Source organism: Brassica napus, chromosome A8 (assembly GCF_020379485.1).
Source record: "Brassica napus cultivar Da-Ae chromosome A8, Da-Ae, whole genome shotgun sequence".
Lineage (NCBI taxonomy): Eukaryota > Viridiplantae > Streptophyta > Magnoliopsida > Brassicales > Brassicaceae > Brassica > Brassica napus.
In genome coordinates this window covers 21,080,936-21,096,672 of record NC_063441.1, presented here as the reverse complement: position 1 = coordinate 21,096,672, position 15,737 = coordinate 21,080,936, and the positions used below count along the sequence as shown (strand labels likewise).

Sequence of the window (15,737 nt, the reverse complement as noted above, 5' to 3'; positions counted from 1 at the left end):
AGAAGATGATGTTTGAACCACAAGACTTAATCATGCACTTATCACACTCGTTATTCCAAAGAGAATACTTTGAACATTTTCAGCAAATATAGTAAGTTCTGTTACAACTTATACAACATGCATGGGGTCGTAAACTTCTTCCACTCATCTTATACATACACACGACACGACCCTTCGATTACTAAGTTCATCTCATCAAGAAACAGAGCAAAAGACAGAGGAAGAGAAAAATGGCTGTCTTGCTCTATTTCCTCTTAGTTTCTCTTCTTGCTCTTGTTTCATCAATCTTTCTTACAAACCTTAAAAACTCAAAACTCAATCTTCCTCCTAGCCCTTCATCTCTTCCAATCATCGGAAACTTACACCATTTCGCAGGATGTCCCAGCAGATATTTTCACAGCCTCTCCATCAAATACGGACCAGTGATGCTTCTCCGTCTAGGGTTTCTTCGAGTGGTTGTGATCTCATCGAGTGAAGCAGCTGAAGAAGTGCTCAAAACCCATGACATGGAATGTTGCAGCCGACCAAACACCCTCGTCTCCGGAAAACTCTCTTACGGTTTCAAAGACGTCAACTTCGCGCCGTACGGTGAGTACTGGCGCGAGATGCGGAAGCTGGTGGTCATCGAGCTTTTCAGTCTTAAGAAGGTTCAGTCTTTTAGGTATATAAGAGAAGAAGAGAGTTACTTGATGGTGAAGAAAGTATCCGAATCGGCTTTGAAACGATCTCCTGTGGATCTAAACAAAACTTTCTTCTCTCTCACGGCAAGCATCATCTGTAGAGTGGCCTTAGGACTGAACTTCCACGAGAGCGGCTTCGTTATCGACCAAGAAAAGATCGAAGACCTTGTTACCGAAGTAGGGGAAGTTCTAGGGACGTTCACTTTCTCTGACTACTTCCCTGGTGCACTTGGAAGCTTCGTGGACTGGTTGTTTCAACGGCACAAGAAGATCAACAAAGTCGTTGAAGAGCTTGATGCTTTTTACCAACACGTGATTGATGAACACTTGAAGGCAGAAGGAAGGAAAAATCTGGATATTGTTTCCTTGATGTTGGATATGATTGATAAACAAGGAAGTGAAGACTATTTCAAACTCGATATGGATAACGTCAAGGCAATCATCATGGTAAAATCTCATGTTAAACCATGTTTCTTGTTTAGCAAGTAATAATGATTAAAACTTGGTGTGTTTGTTATGTTTATCTTAAGGATGTATTTCTCGCGGGGATAGATACAGGCGCCACAACTATGATATGGGCGATGACCGAGCTCGTTAGAAACCCTAACGTGATGAAGAAGGCTCAAGAAAATATCCGAGCCACCCTAGGGCACAAAAGGGAGAGAATCACTGAAGAAGACCTAGGAAAAGTTGATTACATGACGTTTATAATCAAGGAAACATTCAGGTTACACCCACCGGTTCCATTTTTGCTCCCAAGGGAAACAATGTCCCACGTCAAGATTCAAGGCTATGACATTCCTCCTAAAACGCAGATCAAAGTTAATGTATGGACAATCGGACGTGACCCGAAGCGTTGGACCGACCCTGAAGATTTTATTCCTGAACGGTTTGAAGATAGTTCTGTAGATTTTAGAGGACAACATTTTGAGTTGTTACCGTTTGGTTCCGGTAGGAGGATTTGTCCTGCCATGGCAATGGGGACTGCTACCGTGGAGCTAGGGTTGATGAACTTGCTTTACTTTTTCGATTGGGGATTGCCTGATGGTATGAACATTGAAGAGTTTGATATGGAAGAAGCTGACAATCCCACGTATGTCAAGAAACTACCTCTTCAACTTGTGCCCTTTCAACGCCATTAGTGGGCAGTAAGAAAAAACATACAACATGGATAATAGCTCGAGGATAAAACCTTTAAGTTTTTTTAAAAAATATTGTAAAATTAATAATTAATTAATGTATGACGAACAATATGTCCAAACTAATAAAGTTTGACAAGTTACATTATTTAATACGTTATCCAAAAAATATTATTATTATTTTAATAATTTGTATAAATCTAGTTTGTGTCCACACCTACTACTGTAAAATGTTCATTTTGTTGTAGAAGAATATATGTTTTAGTTCATATTAGGTGTGCACAAACGTGATTTTTACTATTAAATCTGTTAGTTTCTCAGAAACTTGAAAAATCCAGGTTGAATTTTCTTTATTAGAGAACCTTTAGCATAAATTGTCGTTTTCACATTAAATATAATTATATATAGTGATTAATGATATATTTTTAGTTCCAGTGGTCTTCGAGTACTATATCCACACTGTAAAATGGTAATAAGCTTAACATCAATAAGATTTAGATTATTGGTTGCGAATCATACGTGATGTTGACTTTTGGAATATCACAAAATTTTAATATCGGAGTATAAAGTTAATTTCTCATTGCTTTTATAAAAGAGAAAAAGACTAGGATAGCACTAAACCAAGTTTTTGTTCCCAAAGTAGCACTCAAGGTTCAAAGTCACAAAAATAGGTTTCATTAAAGAGGTAAATATACACTTATACCCCTTGGGTTAATTAATTCAAACCTTAGGGTTTAGAGTTAAGGGGTGGAGTTTTGGAATTAGGGTTTAAAATTTTATAAAAACTAAAAACTAAAATAAAAAATAAAATTTTAAAAACAGTTTCAAAAAGTATTTTTAAATTATAAAAAGAAAATTTGAAAAAAAAATAAAAAAAAAATTCGAAAAAAAATTTCAAAATAAAAAAAAGTAAAAATTTCGAATCTGAAAACATATAATTTGAAACTATGAAAAAAAAATTCATTTTTTTTATTTTATTTTATTTATTTTTATTTATTTTTGTTTGTTTATTTAATTTTAAACCAAGGGTATTAGAGATATTTTACCCTTTAATGAATGTCATTTTTGTGACTTTCTCCTTCTAGTGCTATTTTTGAGACATAAACTTCAAAAGGTGCTATTATTGACAATTGCCCTTTATAAAATGTTTTGCTTAAATTATTCGTTATATGTTATTTGTTGTGTCATTTCTTCCACGGTAGAATTGAAATCCTTTTTTTCCGGGATTCGTAATAACTAAACGAATAGATTAGTATTTTCCATAAACAGGAAACCTAAAACAAACCAAATCAGGACATGATCTTAGCCAAAAGGACCAAGTCAAACTAATATTACAATTATTGAACAAAAAAACTTTAAAGAATGAATTCAACCACCCTCAAGAAAGTCATAAACATTGAAGAATGTATTCAACCACGCTCAAGAAACTTGTACTCACGTCAGACGACGTGGTAGAAAGACTTTAGATAGATTATCAGTGTATAAAATAATTTTTGTGTTAAACGATAGAATATTTTATCATTTCAAATGAAGAAAAAAAACGATAGAATATTTTAATCCAACACGTCCTTGTTAGCAACAAAAAGAAGGCATGGCTTGTGACCAATGATCCAATATATAAGTGCCACGCTATCCAATCAACCAATCATAGCAAAGAGTAACAGAACACGTGACTGTTGAAGTGTTGGACCACAAAACTTTTTAAGTTACTAGACTTTTGTCGCATTGATGAATCCAGTGAAGATAATATATTCCACAAAACTAGGAACATGGTCACAAAAAAATTTCAACCACTTGCTTTCAGAGAGAGTTAACGTATTGATCAGGACATTTACCGAGTCTTTTATCATATCTTTATATATACAAAGGCCCTTCCGAAACCTACAGTCATCTCTCTACGAAACAGCGAAAGATTAAAAATGGAGATCTTGCCCTGTTTCTTCTTGGCTTTGTTTCTTACTCTTGTATCATCAATCTTTCTTAAAAAGACTAAAAACTCAAAGTTCAATCTTCCACCTAGCCCTTCAAGTCTTCCGATCATTGGGAACTTACACCATCTTGCAGGACTGCCCCACAGATGTTTTCATAACCTCTCCATCAAATACGGACCAGTTGTACTTCTTCGACTGGGGTCTGTTCCAGTGGTTGTGATCTCATCGAGTGAAGCAGCTGAAGCAGTTCTCAAAACTCATGACTTGGAATGTTGCAGCCGACCAAAGACGGTAGGGACCGGAAAACTCTCCTACGGTTTCAAAGACATCACCTTCTCGCAGTACGGTGCGTATTGGCGGGAGATGCGAAAACTGGCGGTGATCGAGCTTTTTAGCCTTAAGAAGGTTCAATCATTTAGGTATATAAGAGAGGACGAGGTTGGTTTTGTGGTGAAGAAAGTGTCTGAAGCGGCTTTGACACAATCTCCTGTAGATTTAAGCAAGACCTTCTTCACCCTTACCGCAAGTATCATTTGTAGAGTGGCTTTAGGACAGAACTTCCACGAGAGCGACTTCTATATCGATCAAGAAAAGATCGAGGAGCTTGTTACCGAAGCAACAGTAGCTCTAGGGGATTTCACTTTCTCTGACTTCTTCCCTGGTGTATTTGGGAGAATCTTAGACTTGTTGTTTCAACGACACAAGAGGATCAGCAAAGTGTTTGAGGAGCTTGATGCTTTTTATCAACATGTAATTGATGATCACTTGAAGCCAGAAGGAAGGAAAAATCAGGATATTGTTTCCATGATGTTGGATATGATCGATGAACAGGGAGATGATGATTCTTTCAAACTCAATATGGATAATGTCAAGGCAATCCTCATGGTAAAAACCTCAAATCTTGGTTTTGTCTTTTTACTACGTGCAAATAGAGCAGTTGAATAGGATATGAGTATAAAAAATTTAAAAATAATTTGTGAAAAAGTAAATAGATAAATTAATGTAAAAAGCTTTAAATTTATAGATATATTTATAGATTTAAGATTATGTTAGATATATATATATATATATGTGGAGTTATTTAATTTTATTTATTTTTGTAAAAAATATTTAATTTTAAATATACATAATTGATTAGTTAAACATACCATTAATATTTTTCTGAACATAACATAAAAATAATTTGAGATGGTATAATTAACAACTATATTACACTAGTTTTTTTATTTGTGTTGTTATGTGGATTTCAGGATGTATTTCTCGCGGGGATTGATACAAGCGCAGTAACAATGATTTGGGCGATGGCAGAACTCGTTAAAAACCCTAGAGTAATGAAGAAAGCTCAAGAAAATATTCGAACCACCCTTGGACTGAACAGGGAAAGAATCACTGAAGATGATATAGGCAAAGTTGATTACTTGAAGCTCATAGTCAAGGAAACATTCAGGTTACATCCAGCACTTCCATTTATAATTCCAAGAGAAACAATGTCTCACGTCAAGATCCAAGGCTACGATATTCCTCCGAAAACGCAAATTCAAATTAACGTATGGACCATAGGACGCGACCCCGAGCGTTGGACCGACCCTGAAGAGTTCAACCCTGAACGGTTTACTGATAGTTCTGTAGATTTCAGAGGACAACATTATGAACTTTTACCGTTTGGTTCTGGTCGAAGGATGTGTCCTGCGATGCCAATGGGGGTTGCTAACGTGGAGCTAGCATTGATGAATTTGCTTTACTTTTTCGATTGGGGATTGCCTGATGGGATGAAAGTTGGAGAACTTGATATGGAAGAAGCTGGTAATATCTCCATTGTCAAGAAAGTACCTCTTCAACTTGTGCCCCTTCGGCGTTACTGATGTGGAGTCCTTAAAGCTTGATACCATGTTTTTTTTTGGATACAAATGTTAAGAATACCATGGAAAGTTCACGACAAGGACTCGTAAGACTTTTATAAATTGTTGCTTTATGTAAGAATTGATGTTTGAACAATAATGTATCAATAAATAATTAAGTTTGTTCATTTGATTTTAAAAGGTTTGGCCATTGACAATTTGAAACCCAAGACATTCTAATACATATTTTCTTTTCAGAACTTAAAATATTGCTGAATTATATTATATAATCAGTTGAATAATGTCATCATAACGTCTAATATTTCTCTTAATCCATATTTTATCTTCAAAACCATGTTTTTTTCATTTTTAGAGTTGCAATAGTATAATCCCTAAATTCAAATACAAATATTGATAGTCTCAATTTATTGGGGTTTGTTTCTTGTCCAACATTTAAATATTTATTGAGAAAACTCACAAAACATAGTATTAAATTAAAATGGCTGGTGTTTCTGACACTCACAAGTCGCAATGCATACTAATGAGTAGGATAAATTACTAGTGGAGGAAATGAAATCACTAGAGAAAATTGGTACCACAGAAAAGGTACTATTCATTTTTGGATAAGAGAAGTACTGTATAGTTTTGTTTGTAAATGAGAATTATTGTTTAGTTGGGATGTCTATTTCCATGTGTAGAGTCGAATATCAATCAGTAAATCAGACCGATTTCAAGATATTATAATTTGGAAGAGCCCCAAAAATTGCCGCATTTCTAGTTGTCCAAAAGAAACTTGATGTTTAATTTACCTCTCCATTTATTTATTTTTATTCATTAATTATATTATAATAAAATTCTGAGGTTTTAGGTTTTAAGAAATTTATATGTATAATAGATTTCTAATGCTGATGTTTTGAGGAAATTGTTGTTCATTTTGAGATGAGAAAAATATCCAAAAGAGCGTTTTTAATAGGAAACTAGGCGTTTTGCCCGCACTTGCGGACTTAATAATTTTATAAAATTTTGTAAAAATATATTATCAATTCAAAAAAATTTGAATAAGTTATTTTCATGCTTTTTAAATATTTAATAATTAATCTAATATTAAATTTTCTATATACACTAAAGTTTTTTATTTTAATAAAATATCTATAACTATGTAAAATAATCCTCAAAATATTTATATATACATAAAAATATACATAAAACTATATACATGAATTTATATTTATTTTAATATAATAAAGTAAAAGATAGAAAATTTATGGGGTTTTAACGTTAAAACCCCTCAACTAAATTTGTTTTATATTGACATGTAATAAAAATTATCTAAAATTATCTATTAAAATTAATAATTGAGTATAAAATATGATTAATATTTTTTGAATAATATTAGGTTATATGTTTTCTGTGTGTTTTTAGTTTAAAATTTTTAGTATTTAAATTTTTTATTAAAATATGTTTTCGGATAACAACACAAAATATATAGGAATTATCTTTTATTTTAAAATATATCTTTCAGATTTTGGATAAGTTTTTCTATTATTAATAATAACTTATCTAACCAAATAATTTTAAATTCTTTTTTATATTTTAGTTAATTTAGAGATTTTATTCATTAAGGGTAAAAACGATATTAACCGCTCTAACTTTTAGCGTGAGAGCTCCGTTGTAAAATTTTACTTCGCAAATAATAGTATAGATTTTACTCTTATAACCATACAAAAATACAAATACACTATTTAACCAAAAATATTCATTCTCTCTTCATTTCTTTTCTTATCTCTGTTCAACTTCTCACTATAAATCTAATTACCTCTTTTTATTATTATTTAATAAATAAGCCCTTCTCAATATCAATTGTCTATTGGCAGTTAATTTCGTTGTATCGGATTAAACAAAAAAAAATCATACGAAATCTAGGCAAAATCAATAGTTTGAGTTTTTTTATATTCCGCTTCCGTAACAGGATGATTATAAACTGAAACGAATCAGGCCAAACTAAACGGAACCGAAATCAGAAATCTTCTAAACGTTTTACTAGCAATGAAGAATGTAGAAACATATAATCTAACTACTTGTTCATATATTTGGGCTTGAGGCTCATTAGCCTAATCTTATATCAATTTTACTACGACAAGTAAGAGTGTTTTATCAAAAGAAATAATGATAAAACAAGTGAAGATTAGGCTATATCTTGTTTTAATGGTCACTTAAAATTTTTGGATTATTGTCGACAGCGACACATGAGCTGAACCAAATCAAATCAAATCAATAATTCATGTTTAACAAAACATCTGATGCATCTCTGACAGACAGATATTGCCTAGCTTCGTTTATTTTATTTATTATTGAACTCCAAGACTCTACAGAAGAGGAAGACAGAACCAAGAAAACAGGACAACGAACATGTTAATCTTCCTCTGTTTCCTCTTCCTCTTTCCCCTAATCTTGATCGTCTTGCAAAATCTCAAGCCTTCTAAATGGAATCTCCCTCCAGGTCCACTAAAGCTTCCTATCATCGGAAACTTACACCAACGCCGAGAGTTACATCCAAGGAACCGTCTAAATCTCACCCAAAAGTATGGACCAGTCGTGCTTCTCCGCTTCGGATTCGTCCCCGTGGTCGTGATCTCATCGAGAGACGCAGCAGAGGAAATGCTCAAGATCCATGACCTAGAGTGTTGTAGCCGACCAGAGACGGTCGGGACCAGAACAATCTCTTACAACTGCAAAGGCATAGGGTTCATGCCTTACGGTGAGGAGTGGAAGGCGTTGAGAAAGCTCGCTGTTATCGAGCTCTTCAGCATGAAGAAGCTACAATCCTTTAGGTATATCAGAGAGGAAGAGAGTAACGTGTTGGTCAAGAAACTTTCTGAATCTGCTTCGAGCCAATCTTTAGTGAGTTTGAACAAAACCCTTTTCACCTTAGTCGCGAGTATAGTCTGTAGGATAGGGTTTAGGTTAAATCTCCAGGACTGTGAGTTCATAGATGAAGACAGCATCGCAGAGTTTGTGCAAAAGTGTGAATCCGTCACGAGGACGTCTATGTTCTCTGACTTCTTTCCTGGAAGATTCGGTAGATTCATCGATATGATCTCTGGTCAGAACAAGAGACTAGAAAGTATATTCTCTGAAGTTGACAGCTTCCTCCAGAATATTCTCGATGATCATCTTAACCCTGGAAGAAGAAGAGTAGAAGAGAGCTCTGATGATATTATTGACGTCATGATCGATATGATGAGGAATCAAGACAAAGATGGAGACTCTTTCAAGCCGACCACAGATAATCTCAAAGGAATGATATCGGTAATGTTTTGCATCTTTCTTGTATAACAAGTCTTTGTTTTCTTGTAACACAAGCTACCTATGTTATATACCAGGACATTTTTATAGCGGGAGTTAACACAAGCGCCTCCACAATGATATGGGCAATGACTGAACTGATCAGAAACCCTAGAGTGATGAAGAAAGTGCAAGACGAGATTCGGACAACACTTGGGAACAATAAAGAGAGAATCACAGAACAAGATGTTACCAAACTTCATTACTTCAAGCTAATGGTTAAGGAGACATTGAGGTTACACCCAGCAGCTCCACTTTTGCTCCCAAGAGAGACGTTAACTCACATTAAGATCCAAGGGTATGATATTCCCCCAAAAACTAAGATCTTGATCAATGCTTACGCGATTGCACGTGATCCAGAACTGTGGACAAATCCAGATGAGTTTAACCCGGACAGGTTTCTTGATAGTTCTGTAGATTACAAGGGATTGAACTTTGAGCTTTTACCGTTTGGGTCTGGTAGGAGAATTTGTCCAGGGATGGCATTGGGGGTTGCCATTGTTGAATTGGGATTGTTGAATTTGCTTTACTTCTTTGATTGGGGATTGCCTGAGAAGGAAGAAGCTGACAAGATCATTACCGGAAATGAAGTTGCTCTTGACCTCTTTCAAGTTCTTCACCACTAAAATCTTTTTTTTTTAACAGCTTAATATTTGGTTACTGTATGTTTTCATTAAGAATTAAAGGGTGTATTGTTCTTAGTTAGCTGTAAATCTTCTATTATGGTTAATCTTCTATTACTCTTGTATTAAATACTTCATCCGTTTCTAAATAAATGTCACTTTAACTATTAAGAAAGTGAATGAAATGTAAATAAGTTTCTATTAATTACACATGCATTTACAAGATCAATGCATTTTGCAGTTAATTTAAGGTAAATAAAATTTGCACTGAAATTATAAAGTAATATTTTTACGTAAAAAAATATTAGAATGATATTTAATATGAAATAGAAAGAGTATATAATAAGGTTTGGAGAAGATGGCGCCGTTTCTGCTCATGTGTCAAAATGATATTGATATGAGATATATTCAAAGGATTAGCTGCTCCAAAACAAGTTTATACGTTTCTCATTAATAAACTAGTACTAAAAGATCAAAAGATGATTAAATTGTGGGTTTAGTATTAATCATAAAAACTAAGTAACTCTAGAAAGTATTGTATTCTAATTAAAATGCTTTCTACATGTGGAATGACTCTAGTATCTTCTCTTCCAGCGACCTTGGCGTGATGGTCACCTTGAGACCGTACTTCATGTACAAGTTAGTAGTAACTCTCGGGACAACCACATGATCTTGAGCAACCTTGATTGAATACCTTAACAAGACTGAAGCAGCTATCATCTTCATTTGTAAGTAAGCAAATGTTTTCCCTAGACACAGCCTAGGCCCAGCATTGAACACAACATATTTGTATTGGTCGTCACTAACAAACTTCCCTGCATGGATCCATCTCTCTGGTCTGAAGTCTTCACAGTCTTTACCCCATACTGATTCCATCCTTCCCATGGCATAGATAGAGAAGTAAACCCTTGAACCCTTTTTTATAAATGTCCCATCTGGAAACATATCATCTTCAATGGCTTGTTTCATCTCCATAGGGATTGGTGGGTAAAGTCTTAGAGTTTCTGAAATTGCTGCTTGTAGATACACCATGTTGTTTAGTTCTCTGACCGTGAAGAGACTACTGTCTGAAGGATCTCCTCTCTGTTTCAAGATTTCTCTGATCTCCTGGATGATTTTGTTTTCAACTTGTGGGTGTCTTTGTATCACCCAGAAGAACCATGAAATTGCAACAGAACTTGTGTCACGTCCCGCTAAGATGAAACTTGTGCAAAACTGTCTAAAAAACCTAATGGTTGAAGGACCAATCTCGTTACCTTTTTTATGACTCTCTATCTGAATAATTCTTGTAAGGACAGATCTATTATCTAACGTCTCATCATTATTGACCATGCAGATACGATCCATAATCATCTTATTCACGAATCCATGCACGACGTCAATAGCTTTTCTTAGACCTTTCTCATACCCTATGTCTAAGAACCTCATTGGTTTCCATATAAATGGAGGGATCATGAACCTAAACAACGTAGACTCCGTTGCTTCATCAAAAGCTTTAGCAAATGGAACTTGAGGAAGATCTTGAGCTAGAGTCTCCGGGTCATCTCCAAGACCCGCGATGCATATGATGTCAAACGTCAAGCGCAAGAGCACGTCTTGGAGATCAAAAGCTTCTTGTGACCTAGCGAAACTCTCCATAACCTTCAACAGCTTCTTCCTTACTAAACGTTGTGTTGTTTGAAAGGAATGCTCCATGAACCGAGTTGAATGCATTTCGGTTATGATGACCCGTCGTTGCTCTTTCCAGGACTCATCATCAGCGTTAAAGATACCCTCCTCGAGGAGATCTTTGAACCGGTCTTTGAAGAAGGTACCTTTGGGGAAGTTCTTGAAGTTGGTCTTGAGCATGTACTCAACATTGGCAGGAGAACAAGTCACGGCTCCATGAGATCCATCAAGCCAGAACCCGCGGTAAAGAAACGTGTTTCGGGATTTTTTTAAAGACTTTGTGACCCATGCATAGACATCATTTTTATGAATGAAAAACTCTAGGGTAATGCCGAACACTGGCCACAGCATTGGCCCGTGCTTATTGGTTAACTTCTCACGCAAACAACAAAAAACAAACAGACCTAACAACGCAAGAGATAGATCGAAGAGAGAAAGATGATTAAAGACTCGCTCTGTTAAAGACATTGTAAGTTTCACTCACTGAAATATTTTTGTAGGTGGTAATCTCATTGTTTCGATAGATATTTGAGAATTTCAAATTGTGTTGGAGGAAAACATGTGTCATGCATTTCCTGTTATGATTTAGGACTTACATTTGCTGTCTTCGTGCAAACTTGGTCTATATTTGAAGAATGCGAGGTTTCTTGTTGGAGACGTAAGGTCAAGGTCTTGGGATGGCAAATGCTAATTGTGTGTTTATTGGAAAATGAAGAAGAAAAATGATTCCCAAAAATATGCAAAATATGTTTGTCATGTCTTTTGTGAGTCTGTCTGACATAGGTGTATGCATGTTTTTTTGGCAAATCACTATACGAAAGAAAGAATTGAAAATACCAATAATTAATATTCCCAATTCGTTTTATAAAGTTGTATAAGGTGATTTTTGGTCAAAATTCACATTTTACTTTTTAATCTAAAATTATTGTCTTGCATGATAACTTATAACAAAATATCTGATGAATTATATATCATGCATGCATCCTGCATCGTGTTTCTACAAACCATAAGAGAGTTTATATCTTCTAGTGATCAGAGTCTATAAATTAAAATCATAAATGATTTATGTATATATAATATTTTAATGCATCATCAGAATAAAAAAACTCAAGAGAGTCACACAGGTGCTAGCTTTTGCCGATGGTTGAAGCGTCGTGATCACTTGAGACTCGTCTTGTCTTCCACTAGACATCGTAATCAATAAGATTAATAGTCTTTTCCATTTGAATTCGGTTCAGTTGGATTGAAATTTGTTTGGTTTCTTAAATCAATCTCGGTTATCGATTCGGTTAGGTTCACTTGAACCGAACTAACAGACGGTAATAAAAAGATTCAAAGCATAAACCGACGACGGTGACATTGTCTTAACCACGTGGCACCTTGTCGGAAACTCAACTTCTTTTTTTTTTTTTCGGAAACTCAACTTCTGTTGACGGAGGGCGCGAGAAAGCAAGCCAGAGGTTTCTCTTTTGATCCTTGATCGTGCAAGGCAGATAGAGATTTGAGGGATTACGAGTATCAATTATCGTTCTTACGTTGGACAGTTTCGGATCTCACCTCGCAGATCCTCCACCGTCTCCGGCGTAATGGATCCGACTTCTCGACCCGCCGTTGTCATCGACAACGGAACCGGGTACGCAAAGTTTCGATTTTTACAATCATGCGCATAAGGTGTTCGACAAAATGCCTCAACGAGATTCATTTTGCGTATTGCAGGTACACGAAAATGGGTTTCGCGGGTAATGTGGAACCGTGTTTCATTCTTCCAACGGTAGTTGCAGCCAACGAGTCTTTCTTGAGCCAACCCAAGAGTTCTTTAAAGGGGTCTTGGGCGGCACAGCACAACGCTGGAGTTGCGGCTGATATGGACTTCTTTATCGGAGACGAAGCTCTTGCGAAGTCTCGGTCTAGTAGCACTTATAATCTTCGTTACCCGATCGAGCATGGTCAAGTTGAGGATTGGGATGCTATGGAAAGGTATTGGCAGCAGTGTGTGTTCAATTACTTGAGATGTGATCCTGAGGATCATTACTTTCTTCTCACTGAAAGCCCTCTTACTCCTCCTGAGAGTCGAGAGTACACTGGAGAGATTTTGTTTGAGACTTTTAATGTTCCTGGGCTTTACATTGCTGTTAACTCGGTGCTTGCACTTGCTGCTGGGTACACTACATCAAAGGTAGGTGGTAGCACATTGTCTTTTCTACAAGTTCTTATGTTGTTTGCTGGGATGAAAATGATCTTTTATGTTTGCTTGTGGGCTGTCTGAATCTTTCCATGTTGTCAATAGTTGATTATACTCTATTCAGTTTTGTTTTAAGTGGGATGAGTTACTGAAAGAACTTGTCTTTTGTTCTGTCTTGTTGTGCTCGCCTATTTATTTGACGTACAGTTCTTCTTAGTGTGAGATGACAGGGGTTGTGGTGGATGTTGGAGATGGGGCGACTCGTGTTGTGCCGGTTGCAGAAGGTTATGTTATTGCGAGCTGTATCAAGTCAATACCAATTGCTGGCAAAGATGTCACCCTCTTTATCCAGCAACTCATGCGGGTATGCACTAATTTATATTTGGTCTTCCTTTGTTGTTGGTTTTAATTCTTTGTCTGTGTCATTTAAAGATACTTACTTGGTTGTATGAGTTAAATACAAATTTTGCATTCTATGGTAGCTCCTCATCCTGTTTATACAGTGTTAGATGTATTCCTCAGAGACTGGTTTAAGTTAATGTATTACTTTCCTGAAACTTTTTATTTAATTATTTACTGTAGGAAAGAGGTGAGAATATACCACCAGAAGATTCATTCGATGTAGCCCGTAAAGTGAAGGAAATGTACTGCTACACTTGTTCAGATATCGTAAAGGTAATTCTTAGTGGTTGACGTTTAAGTCAAATAATACTAATTTTGTAATATGATTGATTACTGGCATCATGCTTAACATTGAACACAGGAAAATTGATAAACTGTAACATTCATATGGTTGCAGGAGTATAATAAACACGACAAAGAACCAGGAAAGTACATTAAGCAATGGAAAGGTGTTAAGCCAAAGACTGGTGCACCATACACTTGTGATGTGGGATATGAACGATTCCTTGGACCTGAGGTTTGTTACCATTTCTCTGTTTCCTAGGTTGATAAGATGGCAGAATCGGAGACCATGTTTTTTACTGGTGCACTATAAGTTTTAACTAAGGCGATGCCAATATTCTTAGCATTCTGTTCTGATTACTGAATGGTGTTGATATAGATTATAGAAGGTGCTCTATCAATTTTCTGTTTTCACCGGTGATATGTTGAGATTTTGTGTGTTACAGGTCTTCTTTAATCCAGAGATATACAGCAATGACTTTATAACTTCTTTACCGGCTGTAATAGACAAGTGTATCCAGTCTGCACCAATTGACACACGAAGAGCTTTGTATAAGGTCTGAAGCTCAAAGTTTGATTAGAGTTTTAAGATATTTCCGATCTGCTGTCTCTTTTTTGGTTCTGACGAATTTGTGAAAATCATTTCAGAATATAGTATTGTCCGGAGGTTCAACTATGTTCAAAGATTTCGGAAGAAGGTTACAAAGGGATCTCAAGAAGATTGTTGATGCTCGTGTTCTTGCTAATAACGCACGTACTGGTGGTGAAATCACGGTAAAAAAATACTTTGATATCTGCAAAGTAAAAGTAAACAGATATATGTGGCCTATGTTAGTTATATATTAACCATGTTCTGTTTCCTCTGTGTTGATATTTATAATAACAGTCTCAACCTGTCGAGGTTAATGTTGTGAGCCACCCTGTCCAGAAGTTTGCAGTTTGGTTTGGAGGCTCCGTGCTTTCATCAACCCCTGAGTTTTTCGCGGTATGTAAACAAGCTATTTGTGAATTTCTTACTTGAATTGAATTGTCACCGGTTATAAAGGACTAGAACGGTTTAGAGAACATCTTTATTTAGGAAAACCAGACTCATGGTTTGATTGGTTTGAAACAATCGATGTGCTTCTTCTTTTTTTTTGTTATGGAAGAGTTGCAGAACGAAAGAGGAGTATGAGGAATGTGGAGCAAGCATATGCCGAACTAATCCGGTGTTCAAGGGGATGTATTGAAATCAATTGAAGCTGCGTCAGCATCATCTTAGATCATGTTAATGTTTGTTTGAAACACTATTTTAGTTACTTGCAACTCAAGATATTTGTCTTTGTCTTTAGGGTTCATGAGTTCAGAGTCAAGTGTAAGCTAGGGTTGATGTAGAAGAAGTCATTATTTTCAGACAAAATAAAAGAATAAAGTATGTAGAAGTCGGCTTTGTTTCTTCTTTGAAACGTACCACACGCATCAATTCCCATTAAAGTGAATGCACCTATTTAATTTGTCGATGCCACTGTTTTGGATCTACAACTGCATAATCGGTGCCGGTGATAACCGATCGATTTTTACAGACCAGAGTGAGATTTTTCACCTTGTAATATTTGGGAAGAGTAAATATTTACATCATTTTGATAAGAATTATGAATCCCTTTTTGT

General features: G+C 35.6%; 5 protein-coding genes across 9 annotated transcripts; 4 read left to right on the top strand and 1 right to left on the bottom strand.

The window, feature by feature from the left end:
• Positions 1-145: 145 nt before the first annotated feature.
• On the top strand, positions 146-1,876 carry LOC106382361 (cytochrome P450 71B2-like). Of its 2 annotated transcripts, XM_048738222.1 has the most exons (3): positions 512-588; positions 662-1,127; positions 1,211-1,876. In XM_048738222.1, exons 1-3 carry the CDS (start codon positions 512-514, stop codon positions 1,820-1,822), a joined length of 1,155 nt encoding a protein of 384 aa, XP_048594179.1. In that variant the 3' UTR covers positions 1,823-1,876. The 2 variants fall into 2 exon arrangements, with proteins under 2 accessions (XP_048594178.1, XP_048594179.1); XM_048738221.1 differs by having other exon boundaries at positions 146-1,127.
• Positions 1,877-3,667: 1,791 nt separating this feature from the next.
• On the top strand, positions 3,668-5,781 carry LOC106382359 (cytochrome P450 71B2). 3 transcript variants are annotated; one of them, XM_048738220.1, is made up of 3 exons: positions 4,020-4,096; positions 4,170-4,635; positions 5,001-5,781. In XM_048738220.1, exons 1-3 carry the CDS (start codon positions 4,020-4,022, stop codon positions 5,610-5,612), a joined length of 1,155 nt encoding a protein of 384 aa, XP_048594177.1. In that variant the 3' UTR covers positions 5,613-5,781. The 3 variants fall into 3 exon arrangements, with proteins under 3 accessions (XP_013677828.2, XP_022546083.2, XP_048594177.1); XM_013822374.3 differs by having other exon boundaries at positions 3,668-4,635; XM_022690362.2 differs by having other exon boundaries at positions 3,681-4,623.
• Positions 5,782-7,929: 2,148 nt separating this feature from the next.
• On the top strand, positions 7,930-9,723 carry LOC106379916 (cytochrome P450 71B28). Its single transcript, XM_013819763.3, has 2 exons — positions 7,930-8,897; positions 8,972-9,723. The coding sequence occupies exons 1-2, from the start codon at positions 7,998-8,000 to the stop codon at positions 9,557-9,559; spliced, it is 1,488 nt and encodes a 495-aa protein (XP_013675217.2). The 5' UTR covers positions 7,930-7,997; the 3' UTR covers positions 9,560-9,723.
• Positions 9,724-9,972: 249 nt separating this feature from the next.
• LOC106378790 (cytochrome P450 86B1-like) lies at positions 9,973-11,732 on the bottom strand. Its single transcript, XM_013818866.3, has one exon. It carries the CDS (start codon positions 11,690-11,692, stop codon positions 10,115-10,117), a length of 1,578 nt encoding a protein of 525 aa, XP_013674320.2. The 5' UTR covers positions 11,693-11,732; the 3' UTR covers positions 9,973-10,114.
• An 831-nt stretch (positions 11,733-12,563) lies between these two features.
• Positions 12,564-15,589, top strand: LOC125577177 (actin-related protein 3-like). 2 transcript variants are annotated; one of them, XM_048738219.1, is made up of 9 exons: positions 12,564-12,857; positions 12,941-13,400; positions 13,624-13,770; positions 13,989-14,081; positions 14,206-14,325; positions 14,537-14,647; positions 14,739-14,864; positions 14,977-15,075; positions 15,247-15,589. In XM_048738219.1, exons 1-9 carry the CDS (start codon positions 12,811-12,813, stop codon positions 15,262-15,264), a joined length of 1,221 nt encoding a protein of 406 aa, XP_048594176.1. In that variant the 5' UTR covers positions 12,564-12,810; the 3' UTR covers positions 15,265-15,589. The 2 variants fall into 2 exon arrangements, with proteins under 2 accessions (XP_048594176.1, XP_048594175.1); XM_048738218.1 differs by having other exon boundaries at positions 12,566-12,857; positions 15,239-15,589.
• The last annotated feature ends 148 nt before the right edge of the window (positions 15,590-15,737 follow it).